Raw genomic sequence first — 15,906 nt, 5'->3', positions numbered from 1 at the left:
GACCAATTGGATGCTGAAGAATGAAATTGGGTCAGCAGTGTGCAAAGCAATCACCCTACCTGCTGGATTATGACTTGGCACCTACTTTTATAACATTTTTCACACAGCACTTCAGATTTTGTAGGACACGTTAGATAGAAACTGCCATTGATATCAGTAGATCACTTGAATGGTACTAATTAATATAGTTATATAAATACATGCATAATAATTTTTATTAATAAAATTATTGATTTGGAGGAACTGACACTATCAAGATCTGAATTAAAAGAGCTGGAGTGATAGTACAATGGTAGGGAGAGCATTTGCCTTGCATGCTGCTAATCTGAATTTGACCCACAGCATCCCATATGGTCCCCAAGGCTGATAGGAGTAATTTTAAGTACAGATCCAGGAGACAACCCTAAATACCACTGGGTGTGGTATATATTATATATATATTTATTATATTATATATTCATATATATGAATAAAAGCACCCCTCTATATCCATCTACAGAGTATGTTTATTTGTAGAACATCAAATTGAGCTATTGAAATATAAATGTTCTGTCATATTAAAGTCTAAAATTTCATAAAATTCTTTTTCAAGAATAACAACATCACATGTCCTGTCTCTGGTATACATGGTTGATATTTTATTCACTTTATTTGACTCTGCCTTTGCTTTACTCACTGCACATTAGAGGCACTAAATGGACAAAGAAGGCCCTTCACAGACCACTTAGCTCACCTCCATAGCCTTGTGCCCATTGATCCATGTAACCTGTATTTTTCTAAAATGTTAGAGAGGTTTATTACTTAATTTTCCTTCCACTAGTTGGAATAGATGTTATGATTCTGGGGACATTGTGACGTTATACAATTTTTCACTCTAAATTTTCTCAAACACACCTATAACTTCACCTATTATCTATATTAACCAATGACTTTTAAAGATAAATGTTGCCTTTGATAACTCTTAAGCTTCTGCTCTGCAGTTCTCCTTAGGATTAATTTAAACAATACCTTTTAAAATTACCATTTTTTTCTTCACCTATACTCACCATATTTTAATATTCCTTTTTTAATATTCCTATTTAAATAAATAGACGACCAAAGCCTATACATTTTCTTTTTCACCAAATACAGAAACATTTTAAGCAGTTTTTTCTCTGCTCTCAGTTTTAAGGTCTCAATTCTATTTTTTGTTGTTTGTTTGTATTTGGGTTTTGGACCACATCCTGTGACTCTCAGGGGTTACTCCTACTATGCACTCAGAAATAGCTCCTGGTTTGGGTGGACCATATAGGATTCCAGAGATCAGTCCTGGATCCAAGGTCCAAGGTCTAAGGTCCCTCCTGGATCGACTGCATGAAAGGCAAATGCCCTACCCTGTGCTATGGCTCAGGCCCCAAGGTCTAATTTCTTTATCCATACTGCATATTAAATAAAAAACATGCACACAAGTCAATTAAAATGGATTTAAGACCATGATATCAGACCAGAATGTATAAATTATATTTTGAAAGCATATGTAGAATTTTAGTAACATTTACTATGAGGGATTTTCAAGGATCAATGAAATTATCCAAGCAAAAATAAATGAGACTAGATCAAATGATGAGACTCTGTACTACAAAGGAAAAAATGACCAAAATTAAAAATAAATAAATACACAGATTAGGGAAAAATATTTACCTATCATGCATCATATAGGGTTAGCATTCAAGATATATAAAGCACTGGTAGAACTTTACAGGGAGGTAAACAAACACTCCCCAGGTTGGATAAATAAATGCAGGTGCCTACCATGCATGCATCAGACCAAGTTTCAGTCCCCAACACCTAATATGGCTCTCTGAAAGTCACTAGAAGTGATCCTTTAGTAGATCTAGGAATAAACCCTGAACACTACAAGGGTATAGTCCCAAAGTAAAACAGAAAACAAATGCACAAAGCCACTAAAAATTGAGGGGAAGAGATGGATCAGAAATATCATTCAAGAACAATTACATCTGGCCAAAAGTTACTCCCCAAAATTCTCTGATCACTCATTATTAGGAAAATGCAAATCAAAATAATATAGACACATATAAAAAACTAAAAAGTGATTTTCATATAATCCATACATTCAATTTCTTGTTATATACTCCAATAAAACTAAAACAGTATTTAGAAAAGGCATTTGCAGTCCTATATTCATTGTAGCACTGTTAAAATTAGCCAAAATCTTGGAAACAACTTCTGTCCAAAAACGAATGAATAAAGAAACTATTGTGCATATAAGTAGTAAACTACTACTAGATATAAGAGAAGAAAAATCATGCAATTTGCTTCTTTGTGGATGGATCTAGAGAGTATCATGCTAGTGAATGTAGCCAGAAGACAGGGACACATGCATAATAAAGAAACAACCTATGGGAAGGGAGCGGTGGCGCTAGAGGTAAGGCGTCTACCTTGCAAGCACTAGCCTAGGAAAAAGCACAGTTTGATCCTCCTGCATCCCATATGGTCCCCCCAAGCCAGGAGCGATTTCTGAGCACATAGCCAGGAGTAATCCCAGAGCATCAATGGGTGTGGCCTCAAAACAAAACAAACAAACAAACAAAAACCAACCTATACCATAAAACAATAGAAACTGAGACTTGGTCTTTAGTATAAAGCGTATTACGATGGGGATGGTGCTGGGGAGAACAGGAAGGTGTTACTGGAACAACTGTGGATGTAGGTTTGCTCTTTGAATGAGAGTGTGGTTTTGAAATGCTTTTGCACAAAACCCTGCCATTAGTAATATTATAAACTATAATGGCTTAAATAAAATTTAAAAAGAAGTATACCTGAAACACAAATCTTAACCTATTTTTATTTTTGAAAATTTAATTCCTTATTAAGCATTAGTGACTCTTGTAAGAAAAAGGGTATGTTTTATTAATATGCACACAAGTTTCTTCTTAGGTGGTTTGGACAGCTTATTCTTTCATCGTGTTTCTATCAATTTGGTTCTACTACTGAATAAAGTTATGCATTGGTAGGCATTGGTAATACTGGAGAGAAGAAGCAAGTTTTGGAGGGAAATGAAAAGGGGAAAATATATCAAGAAAAGTATTTAATCTTTTGTCATACAGCTATAATGAGAAATCCTATTTATTATGTACCCTAATTATTGTAATAGGATCTCCCCTTTTTCTTTTCCTTTTTCTTTTTAATGTTGACTTATTACTATTTTTTAATATTATAGTTATATTAAGGAAATGCTTTTTGATATGTATAGGACTCAACACCTCCCACTAATGATCCAGTGAAGTTCCACCATCCTTTCCGAATATTTATCTTTTCTTCCCACCCCTACAACCTCCCTCTGACAGCTTTCTTGGAATATACAAGTTAATTATAATATCATATGATATTTTTTGCTTTAATTATTTTCTATACTTGAGTAAAACTATCAAATAATTTTGTTTTGCTTCAATCCTTACATGATCATCTCTTCTATAGTACCTAGCCCTTTGAAGTGGTTATCATTTATTTAGTGTTTAATCTCAGTAACATATCTTTTGTTTTTTTGTTTGTTTGTTATTTGCCTTTTTGTTTCCCAGTCACCATTTAAAAAATCACTCTCTTTCCATCTGATAATTGGCATGAATTCTCTTTCATTGCTTGCAACTTGCATGATAAAATTTTCATGGTATTATTTCAGTAATGTAAGACAAAAATAAAGTCCTGGAGCAACATATGTCTCATCACTGTAATCATAAATCATCCTAAATCCTTCATTATAAACTGAGCCACTTCTAACTCATCTAAATGCCTGGGAATTTTAACAACTATCTTAAAGACTGACATAAAGATTAACATTGAATTAGATAGTATGGAAATATGTCTTCATCATGGTTTCTAGCCTCTGAACTTTGTTGTTCTAAAAGAACAATATTAACTTAGGACATTCAGCACTTAAATTTCAATATCTACCTCAAGACAAATAAAAATTTCTCAATAAATTTTAATTCAATGAGTAATCAACTTAGTGTTTTAGAAGATGTTCCCATTACACTACTCTTATACCAAAGCTGTCATTACTGTTATAACTGCAATGATTACCATAACATGTAATTTGCCAGTTCCCATATTCAAATTCTTTTCCACCTACAGTAATGTTTGATGTTGATAGATACCATCTTAATCATTCAAAAATATTCTCCTATAGTTTTCAAGATAAAATAAATACTTCATAGTATGGCTTATATTTTATTTTCTTTTAAATATTAAATAAGAGGATCCATTTACAATTTTTTCCTTTGGTTCATGCCTTACTTATAATTTCCTGAATAAAATCTGTATTAGTTTGCCTTATTTTATTTGTACTTTCTAGAAACCTTATCTTTGGAGTTTTTTTGGGGGGAAATATTGACTTTGTTATCAGTCAAAAACTCAGCTCAGTAAATGCCTTTTTCATAACTACTATGCTTTTGTTTGTTTGTTTGTTTGTTTGGGTTTTTTGGGGGGGCCACACCCGGCAGTGCTCAGGGGTTACTCCTGGCTGTCTGCTCAGAAATAGCTCCTGGCAGGCACGGGGGACCATATGGGACACCGGGATTCGAACCAACCACCTTTAGTCCTGGATCGGCTGCTTGCAAGGCAAACGCTGCTGTGCTATGTCTCCGGGCTCAACTACTATGCTTTAATTTGTGTTTATTCTCAACATTGAAATCCTCTGACTCTAATATTAATCAATATTCCCCATTCCTCATATCACAAAATTTTCCAGTTGTACTGCTCTTTGATTAGCATAGGACAATCATACAATACAAGTTTTTTTTTAAATAATGAATATAGAAAGGGGAAAGATCATGAATTTACAAAAGATCAAGAGATAATCCTTTTTCTAAGAAAAACACATTAATGTAATAGCCTGAAATGTGTTATCTAACACATGAAAACTAATTTGCTTTTTATAAGGAATCACACAAAATCATTAGCTGAATTTAAATATACTATTGGGCCATAATTCTGTGACTTTTAGTTTAGTTCTGTTTTTGTTTTGTTTTGTTTTGTTTTGTTTTGTTTTTGGGCACACGCAATGATGCTCAGGGATACTCCTGGCTCTGTGCTCAAAATTGCTCCTGGCAAGCTCAGGAGACTGTATGAGATGCTGGGAATAGAACCCGAGTTGTCCTTGATCAGAAGCATGCAAAGCAAAAGCCCTACCTTTGTGCTATCACTAACCATAATTCTATGATCTATCAATCTAAAAACGCTGAGAGTGCTATTCTTCACCTCACACACCCCCAAATAAAAAGGATTAAAAACAATAATGGATCTCTTTCAAACTTATGCTTTCCTAATGAATACAGGTTTTGGACTTTATAAATTCTACTGCTGTTAATTATTCAAAATTTTATCATTTTCTTACTGCATATCTTAGTTTGTGGGGGCTGGAGAGATAGCAGCAGAAAAGGCATTTGCCTGACCTGTGGCTACCTGAGTTTTGAACCATGAAACCTTATATGTGGCCCTCTAGGAGTGGTCACTAAGTGCAAAGTTAATAAAAAGTCCTGAGCACAATTTGGGGAAACCTCCAAACAAATAAACAAACTTTGTTTGTTATAGAAGACACATATTTTCCAGAGATCTTATGTATGTAATTATTTAATATTTTTAACCCAATTGAATGCAAAACTTACTAATAAAGTATCAAACTTGTTTAAATCAGTTTTTTTACCCTTTATACTCTTTAACTTCACTTGCTAAAGTTTTATTTTGAAAGTATATCTTATGCTACATGTTCTGTCACAATAAATAAAATATCCAAAAGTGATACTAAGTCTCATCACTTTTGTATTATACCTTAATTTTTTTACTCCCTGTAAATTAAAATTCTTTTGAAAGTTGTGATTTTAAAAGAGTAACTGATATTTCTTCATTTATATATTACCATAAAGACCTAAAGTAAAATAAATTTTGGGGGGCTACACTCAGTGACGCTCAGGGGTTACTCCTAGCTCTGTGCTTAGAAATCACTCCTGGCTTGGGGGACCATATGGGACTACGGGGGATTGAACCGCAGTCATTTTAGGCTAGTTTGGGCAAGGCAGGCGCTTTACCTCTAGCGCCACCGCTACAGCTCCATAAAGTAAATTTGTTTTGCAGTAGAAGGTAGATTCATTTAAAGATAGAAGTGATCTTGCAGAGTGTCTTCACTTCTCAAATTTCAATTATTTTTATCATTGTTGTTTTGCACCCTAATTCATACCTGCTGTCGTTAACAGAAAAGATTAATTCTAATTACTGTGTTGTTGAAATGTACATCATTCTTTTCCTGATTTTGCATGCATGCATGCATGCATGCTGTACCCACCCACCCCCCACACACACACGTTTTGGGAAAAATAAGGTAATGAATGACAATTCTCTCGAATATTATTCCTCATTCATTACAATTCTGAAAAATTATTAGATAAATAGAGTTTAATTTCTTTCCTTTGCTTTCTTTATTGTTTGTTTCAAGATAGTGATAAAAAGATCAAGCAGACTGCTGAGGTAAGATGTTCCCACAGATTAAGAATATCTGTGCAATATCTCAATGATCTAAAAATATGTGACAAGCTTTTATTCCTGTGTCAACTGAATTTGATACTATCAGTGTAATATCCTGATGACCTATAAACGTGGGATACATGCCGAATAATTGAGGCTTTCGATTTTGATTTTTGGGTCACACTTTGTGATATTCAGAGGTTACTACTGGCTCTTTTTGTGTATCAGGAAGTCACTCCTGGCAGTGCCCAGAAGACTATATGGGATGCTGGGGATTAAACTCATATTGGCAAATGCCCTAACAAAATGAATTTTCTCTTGAGCCCCAAACAATTGAGTTTTGATACTAATGCAGTTAGTATGTGTGTAAATGGGTATAAAAAACCTATGATAATATTCATATCCTTTTTAGAATAATTACATAACTTAAAGAAAAATGAATAAATATAAATTTTACTCTTCCCTTATATACTTTTGAGAAATGCAAATTTGGAGGCAATTTATAAATATTGTTTACTATAACTAGAGAGAAATTTTCTATAAAAATTATAACGTAGTTCATCTCATTTGGTCTACTAAGCTGTATAAAAGATAGATTACATTAAATCATATTTATTTTAGTTACTATTTTGTTGATTTTATGTTTAAACACCACAACACTGCTGTGAATATTTGTTTGTAGGGAAAATTACCAAGACTATTGAATTTCTATTAAACATAAATAATATCACAAAGCTAATTAAAATTGAATCAAATAGATCTTTAATGAGCTTCTTTGTAAGGTAATATAAAACTTAATAATATTCTCATTGTATTTTTGCACACAAGAAATGTATGATGTTCTTAATTTTTATTATTCAATATAATAATATATCTGTTTCTTTTTTTTCTTCAGGAAAGAGTGCAAACGCAGTCCCTCACTACCACAAATTATGCAGTCGAGTTTCCCATATTTGGGGAAATCGCAGAGGTCAGCACATTCGGAGTGCAATGGATAAGCCTTGCCCTGGGGAAACCACCTTCTTGATCATGGTATCTCCCCTGCCAAGTAAGTATTATATATCTGTTTCTTGTCAGATATATAAGTCACAGTTGTGTCACATTTAAGTAAGCAATATATGTAAATTTAATGCTATGCTTAAATGCGAACTATCTAAGCCCCTGAATCACACTGAGTGAGTTTAAATTGAGTGAAATTATTTGATAATATCTATTTTTGACTGATTTTGCTTACCTGATACTGTCCATATTCATCCAAGATTTACTAAACTATGAAAATCCATTTTTACTTAAGAATATGGAATGTTCTACTGTGTTGTAAAACATTTTTATGCACATATTTGTGTTGGCTCAACATCTTGTCCATTGTATAAATAGTGTTACTGACATGTGCTGTATATGTATCTTTCTGAATTAGTATCATAGGATTTTGTGTATATATACATATCAAGAAGTGTGATAACTGGATCATATGGGAGTTTTAATCTTTTTTTTTGGCTTTTTTTAGCCACACCCAGTGATGCTTAGAGACTACACCTGCTATGCACACAGAAATCACTCTTGGCTCAGGGGACCATATGGAATGCCAGGGGATCAAACTGCAGTCCATCCTAGGTTAGCACATGCAAAGCAGATGCTCTACTGCTTGGGCCACTACTCTGGCCCTGGGAACTCTAATCTTAAATTTTTATGTCATCTTCTTAGTTTTCTATAAAGAATGAATAAGTCAACATTGCCACCAAGAGTGAATGAGGGCTCCCATTTCACTATATTTTTACTACCACTAGATGTTTCCAGCCTTTCTGATATATGACATTTTCACATATATTGAATCGTATTTCATTATCCTTTAGATTTGAATAATTCTAATAAGTGATAATGAGCTTCTTTTTCATATTTCTATTTGTTATGTAAGTCTTCTTTGTGGAAGCACCTGTCAATCTCCTCTCTCCATTTATTATGGGGCTGCTGGTTATATAGTTGTTGAGCTTTGTGTTTGATAAATATGGATTTTAACACTTATCTGATACAATATTTCTCTCTAATTTTATTTCATTTTATTTCATTTCATTTTATCTAGAGTTTCTTTTGGCATGAAAGTATTTTTAAACAAATTTTTATAAATTGTATTTGTTTATTTTCAGTTTTTTGTCACACCAGGTGTTGCCAAGAGGTTACTCCTGTCTCTAGCCTCAAAAATTATTCCTTGTAGTGTTCAGTGGAGCATATTGGGTGTCAAAATTAAACACAGATCAGCTGTATTCAAGGCAAGAGCCTACTATGTTCCAACAAGTAAATATTATATTAAAGTTTATGTTTTTTGACTTGTTGCAATGAGGTCAAATCATTAAAAATAAGTCCAAGTTCCATATTTGAAATTTCTATTTTCCTTATTAGATTGGATGAATTCTGACTTAATCTCTAGGTATTTAATCCACCTTGAATGGACTTTTTGTATCTGAAAAGATAGAAGACAGGGATCAACTTTAATGTCTTGTGTTTTTTTTGTTTTGTTTTGTTTTTTTGTTTTTTTGGAAGTAGCTATCTCATTTTCTTTTCTTTTCTTTTTTTTTGGGGGGGGGGCACATCCTGCGGTGCTCAGGGGTTACTCCTGGCTGTCTGCTCAGAAGTAGCTCCTGGCAGGCACGGGGGACCATATGGGACACCGGGATTCGAACCAACCACCTTTGGTCCTGGATCGACTGCTTGCAAGGCAAACGCCGCTGTGCTATCTCTCCGGGCCCAGCTATCTCATTTTCTCAGTGCCATTTCTCGAAAAGGCATTTCTTGCCTCATGTCCTCTCTCATATATTGACTCACTCTCTCAATCTCTCTCTCTCTTACTCTATATATATGTATGTATGTGTGTATATATATATATATTTAATTTTATGTATTTTAAGGGATTTTTGTTTGATTGTGTTGTTTGTTTGAGGCCACACCTGTCAGTGCTCATGCATTGACTCCTACCTTTGTGCTCAGCAATTAATCCTGACAGGTTTAGAAGAACATATGGAATGCTGGAATTTGAACCCAACTGTATAGAAGGCAAACACCTATCCATTATTCTACTGCTCCAGGCTTAGGGATTATTTTTGGGATCTCAGTTCTGTTTCATTGTCCTGAGAGTCTAGCTTCAATCCAGTACCACACAATGTTGTTTACTATAGTTTTATAGTACATTTAATGTCAGAACGTGCAATTCCTCCTATGTTTAATTCTGAACAGGGATTTTTATGCTCTTATACAAATGTAGTATAGTTTGTTATATGTCCTTGAAGAATGTTATTGAAATTTTGAGAATAGCAATTAATCTGTGTAATAATTTAAATAAGATTGACATTTTGACAATATTAATTCATCCAATTATTCAATCATGTTTATATATTTCCTAATATTCTATTATTTCAATAATGGATCCAAGCTTTTGTTTTTTGTTTTATTTTTTTTGGGGGGGCCACACCCAGCATTGCTCAGGGGTTACTCCTGGCTGTCTGCTCAGAAGTAGCTCCTGGCAGGCACGGGGGACCATATGGGACACCGGGATTCGAACCAACCACCTTTGGTCCTGGATCGGCTGCTTGCAAGGCAAACACCGCCATGCTATCTCTCCGGGCCCAGATTCAAGCTTTTGATCTACAAGTCTTTACATTCCTTTCAAAGTTGATTTATAGATAATTTATATTTTTGAAAATTATAATATATGGGGTATTAAAGATAATCATCATTTGTATGTAGAAAGAGCAAATTTTTCTGTATTATTTTATAGCTTTATATTCTGCTATATTGGTGGAGAATTTTTTTCTGTTTCAGTTTTATTCCTTCAGTCTGTTCAAGTTTTCTGTTTTCTCTCATATCTTGAAAAGCTATTTGAGTCTAATAATTCATCTGTTATTTTTTATAGTGGCAAAAATTTTTTTCATGGTTACATATTAGGATCTTTTATGTGTCTGAGGTGTCTTTTGTAATTTCTCTTGTTTTGTTACTGATTTTTTTAGTGAGGGGTGCCTCTCTTGTTTACTTATGGTATAATTTTATAATCCTGCTAATTCTTTTGGAAACATAACTTGGTTTTATTATTTCTTTTGAATTATTTTATTGATTTCTATTCTGTTTCTTTAAAGTATTTTCTTCCTTCTACTTTTGGATTTTTGTATGCTATCTTTGTGTTATTATTTTTTGTTTGTTTGTTTTGCCACACCCAATGATGCTCAGGGGTTACTCCTGGCTATGCACTCAGAAATCACTTTTTGGCTATGGGACTCTGAGGGGTCGAACGGCCGTCAATCCTAGGCTAGCACTGGCAAGGCCTTACCTCTCCACGCCACTGCTCTGGCTCCACCTCTTTAGCTTTGTAATTTTTAATTTTATTATTTTTTTGTTGACCCATCGTCCCCTAATTTTTTATTTTTGTTGTTGTTCTAGTTTACAAATTTTAGAGCTTTCCTCAACTTTCTTTGTAAAGCTAATTTTTACCTTTGTGCCTCTGTGTAACCTAAGATGATACTGTATATGTTTTCTATTTCTATGACTTTATGTATGAGTAAATATGTCCTGATATTTAGTCTAATCTGTATAATGATCTTTGTGCACTGGAGAAGAATATTTTTTTTTAATCTTGGATAATAGAGGGCTATATTCATTTCTATTGATTCCAGTTGTTAAAATTTTTCATTTAGAACTTTTGTTTCTTATTGACACTCTGTCTGGTTGATTGATATGTTAAAAGAAAATAAGGTATTATTCTGTATTGTGCTGCTATTAATGTATCTCTTCGGGTCTATTAACAGCTACTTTATAAACTTTGTTGACTCTTCATTTGTGAATATATATGCTAATAAGAGCTAAGTGTACTTTATTGGATTAATCCCTTGACTAGGATGTATGTAGTATTTATCCCTGTCTCTTACTGTTTATTTTTAGTTTGAATACTGTTTTGTTTGATACTAGTATGGCCATATGAACCTTTTATTAATTAACTATTACCTTATATGACTTTTTTCCATCATTTCACTCTGAGCCTATGGTTATTGTTCAAATTTCTGAGTATCCTGTAAAGAGCAGAAAATTAAATTTTGTTTCCTGATCCATTCCATCAATCTGTATCTTTGGATAAAAATAATTCATTTTGTTGTAATTTAGGGGTATTTTTGACATTCAGTAGTTTATTGCCATTTTCCTAATAGGGTGTTTTTGCCATTTAGCAAATTTTTTTTATATGGAACTATTCAGAATTCTTTGCAGTCATTTGTCTTGTTCTCTCTTTTCAAGTACACTATCTGCAATAATATCTTTCCAGTCTCCATAAGTCTTAAATTTTAAAGGGCAAGGTTTGGGGTGGTTTAATAAGAATAATATCCCTTAAATGTATTCATTATATGTTTTAAGTTTATAAATTTTATATGAGTATATGTAATTTATTTTCCTAATAATTTATAGGTAACAAATGCTTTAAATAATACCAGATCCAAAGAGTATGCAAAGTTACAACTAAAAACATTTACAAAGAAAATAGTTTATTTTTTAATGAAGTAGGAATAAAAACTTACATAGTTTTTATCCTCAAAATCATCTGTGTTTTAATATGTACTACTAAGCAATGTGAACTCACAACAGAGTTACATTACGTTTCCTTTTTGTTAATCATAGAATATTATTTTCCCAAAAATATCTTCTGATCATAATTCCTTGAGGTAGTTAGGAAAATTGTATTGAAAATGGCAAATAGCTCTTTTTCGCCTCCCATCCGCCGCCATCATGGGTCGCATGCACGCTCCTGGGAAGGGCCTGTCCCAGTCGGCTCTGCCATATCGCCACAGCGTCCCGACCTGGCTGAAGCTGACGTCGGACGACGTGAAGGAGCAGATCTACAAACTGGCCAAGAAGGGCCTGACGCCATCCCAGATCGGTGTCATCCTGAGGGACTCCCATGGTGTTGCACAAGTGCGCTTTGTGACAGGCAATAAAATCCTGAGGATCCTTAAGTCTAAAGGACTTGCTCCTGATCTTCCCGAGGATCTCTACCATTTAATTAAGAAAGCTGTTGCTGTCCACAAGCATCTTGAGAGGAACAGAAAGGATAAGGACGCTAAATTCCGTCTGATCCTAATTGAGAGTCGTATTCACCGTTTGGCCCGCTATTATAAGACCAAATGGGTTCTCCCTCCCAATTGGAAATATGAATCATCAACAGCCTCAGCCTTGGTTGCATAAATTTCTGTATTCAGGCAATAAAATCATTGTTTAACTAGAAAAAAAATGGCAAATAGCAAACTCAGGCTATGACTAAATCTTCAAAGAGAGGTTAGGTTCTGACAGAGAATTTTTTAATAAATAATTTATTTTGGTTGGTTGCTCAAACATTCTGAAATAAAGTTGATATTGCCTGGATTGTTCTGTATTTTCTCTTATGATTGTATGTTTGGCTTTGGGTACAATTTTTTTCCACATCTTTGCCAAAAGTAATTAAACATTATAATCTCTATGTATAGAAACTTAAATTTGTGTGAATTATACATGTAAACATTTCACTTATTATGATGACAATGCTAACTATTAATGAGAAGATGGTTTTTAATTAGCTCATATATTTTATATTATTCGATCTTATAAGTTATTAAACTTTTAAGTTAATCCCATGGCAGTATACTTCAGGTGTGGAGAAACCCTGTATCTCCTAGGTCAAGGGAATTCCCCCTACAATATCCCCAATAGTTACTGTGCCGATGCAGGGGGATAAAGAAAAGGAGAAAAAAAAAAGTACAAAACAATCATTTTTCCACATGTTTATTTATTGATTGATCGATTTTTTTTTGACATCTTTATTTTGGTGTGGAGATTACGGTTGATGTCTCCAATATTATTTTATTTTATTTTGTCTTGTCTTTCTCTTTCTTTTTGCACTCGAGCATGATTTGTTTTTTGTTTATTTGTTTTTGTTTTTTGTTTTTGTTTTGTTTTGTTTTTGGGCCACACCCGGCGTTGCTCAGGAGTTACTCCTGGCTATCTGCTCAGAAAGCTCCTGGCAGGCTCGGGGGACCATATGGGACACCGGGATTTGAACAAACCACCTCTGGTCCTGGATCAGCTGCTTGCAAGGCAAACACAGCTGTGCTATCTCTCCGGGCCCTCGAGCATGATTTGATTTCAGAATCGAAACTATTGTGTGGTGCCTGTCTTTATTGCTGTAGTGCTCACCGGTTATTTAATTCGATTTTTTTTTGGTATTGTTGTGATATTTCAATTACCTTTTTCACATCCTCTCTCAAACTGAGGTTGGAAGCCTCTAGAGGGACTCAGCCCATTTTCAGCGTATTTGACTTTTGACTTCCTTTTTTTTCCTCTTATTTTGTACCCCATTCTATTGCTTTCTTTGCCTTCAAACAAAACCACATACCTCGATTTTTCTAGCTCTGCCTCTTAAATAGAGGGGGAAACAAGGGAGGGTTCCAGGACCAAACAGATATGTGATCACTAATAGTAAGCCAGACAAAGAGGGGTCCACCTACTCTAGCAGCCCGGGGGGTGATGGTGGGGTATATGGGTTGTAGAAAGGGAACTGGAATGGGGGGAGGACATAGTTGGTGATGGGTATTCCCCTGACTCAATGTTAATATGTACCTAAAATATTACTGTGAAAGATATGTAAGTCATTATGAAAAAAAATGTGTTTTTAATCAGAAACTTTCTTTGACTTGCATGCATTATTATTATGTCAATTATATTATATGTTATGTTATGTTAGTTTACCTCATTATGTTAATCAATTTTGTCTCTTGAATAAATTCTTACAATAAAAAAGAAAAAAGTTATTAACCTTTTAGGATCAATATATTTTCTCAATATCTATATATAATAAAATGAAGCACTTGCAGTATTATATGATTCAGAGTTACGTGGAAATCCTAAGATTTTCTTTATATTATAGATAATTTTGATTATTATTGGTTAACATATATAAATAGTATCAATATTATGTATACACAATATATGTAATAAAATCATTGCAATTATATTATGGATTATTACAAATCACACAAGCTTCACTAATAAAATTAAATACCAAATCTTAAGTAATTCAACTAAATTACCTAAATCCTGATTGTTATAATTATATTACACATTTACCTATAATATCATTTTCTGGAGGTAAACATCAGACACAAGTTTTTCACAAATGAATCATGTTTTTCATGTTTTGTAATATAAAATAAATATACATTCACTACTAATATAGTCTGTTACAAATTCTGTTAACTATAGTAGATTTTGTGAAAAGTAGAAAGAAAATGGATAATACTTCTGTTTTTTGAAGAAAAAATACAATGAAATATTTTATTACATTTCTGAGAAAGGAGGTAGCAGAAAGTCATGTACAATATTTATATGATGTGTCCCAAAAGATAAAAACTCAAGCAGAAGGTATATCTCCCTTAGTAAATATTACATTTTCAAATAGAAGGAAAGAAATACAATTGCATAAGACACTAAGGAATCACTGAAAACTATGGAAAAGAGTAAATATGACTCCATCTCAAAATGTTCAAACTATGTGTCATATAACTTTAATAGTAGATTATTTGTATTTCATAGCAGGTTCTATGTAATTTTTAAAAATTAAATTTAGTGGGACCTGAGAGATAGCACAGAAGTAGGACCTTTGCCATGCATGTGGTCAAAACTGGACAGACTAAGTTTCAATTCCTGGCATCACATATGGTTCCCTGAGCCTGTCAGGAGCGATTTCCAGTGCAGAGCCTGGAGTAATCCCTGAGATTTGCTGGGTGTGAACCACCACCCATCAAAAAAAAATTAAAGTTAGTTTTATAGTTCTCCCAGTTCTATGATTTATCTTTCTAGTAGGATAACCATTATATAACGAAGTCACTCATTGAGAAGTTGGAAATATTCCAGTGCTTGTCTTTACTCTCTGGGAACTATATCTTCTTCATAACTGTGGAGAACACAAAAAGTGAATGATGCACTATCCAGTAATGTAATTGGAATTTAATCTATGTGTTAGATAATTTGTAACCCTAAATTTATAGATGAAATTTGCACCACTATTTTATGTAAATTAATTTCTTTATATAATAAATGGTTTAAAACATACAATATGGTTTAAGAAATAACAAACCACAACTGACACATTACTGACATTTTATATTTCAGAATAAATCTAACAATGAAATATTTGTACTTAAAAAAATTATTTTAGGTCCATACCAGGCTGTGTGCAGGATTTATTCCTAGCTCTCTGTTGAGAGCACTCCTGTTGGGGTTTAAGGGATCATCTGTGGTGCCAGGGATTGAACCCTGGTCAGCCAAGTAAAATACAAGGATTACCCACTCTACTATCTATTTAGCCTTGTGTTCTTTCCATTGTAACAT

At 33.5% G+C, this 15,906-nt stretch overlaps 1 protein-coding gene and 1 non-coding gene across 2 annotated transcripts; one reads left to right on the top strand and one right to left on the bottom strand.

Moving 5' to 3' along the window:
- Positions 1 to 7,410: 7,410 nt before the first annotated feature.
- On the bottom strand, positions 7,411 to 7,572 carry LOC126028893 (U1 spliceosomal RNA). The gene has a single exon (XR_007502582.1). It is a non-coding gene; the product is annotated as a U1 spliceosomal RNA (small nuclear RNA).
- A 4,678-nt stretch (positions 7,573 to 12,250) lies between these two features.
- On the top strand, positions 12,251 to 12,775 carry LOC126011946 (40S ribosomal protein S13-like). Its single transcript, XM_049775725.1, has one exon. It carries the CDS (start codon positions 12,274 to 12,276, stop codon positions 12,727 to 12,729), a length of 456 nt encoding a protein of 151 aa, XP_049631682.1. The 5' UTR covers positions 12,251 to 12,273; the 3' UTR covers positions 12,730 to 12,775.
- The last annotated feature ends 3,131 nt before the right edge of the window (positions 12,776 to 15,906 follow it).

The sequence above is a fragment of the Suncus etruscus genome, chromosome 1, assembly GCF_024139225.1.
Source record: "Suncus etruscus isolate mSunEtr1 chromosome 1, mSunEtr1.pri.cur, whole genome shotgun sequence".
Taxonomy (NCBI): Eukaryota; Metazoa; Chordata; class Mammalia; order Eulipotyphla; family Soricidae; genus Suncus; species Suncus etruscus.
The sequence above is the reverse complement of the archived record's forward strand: the minus strand, read 5'-3'. Positions and strand labels throughout refer to the sequence as shown.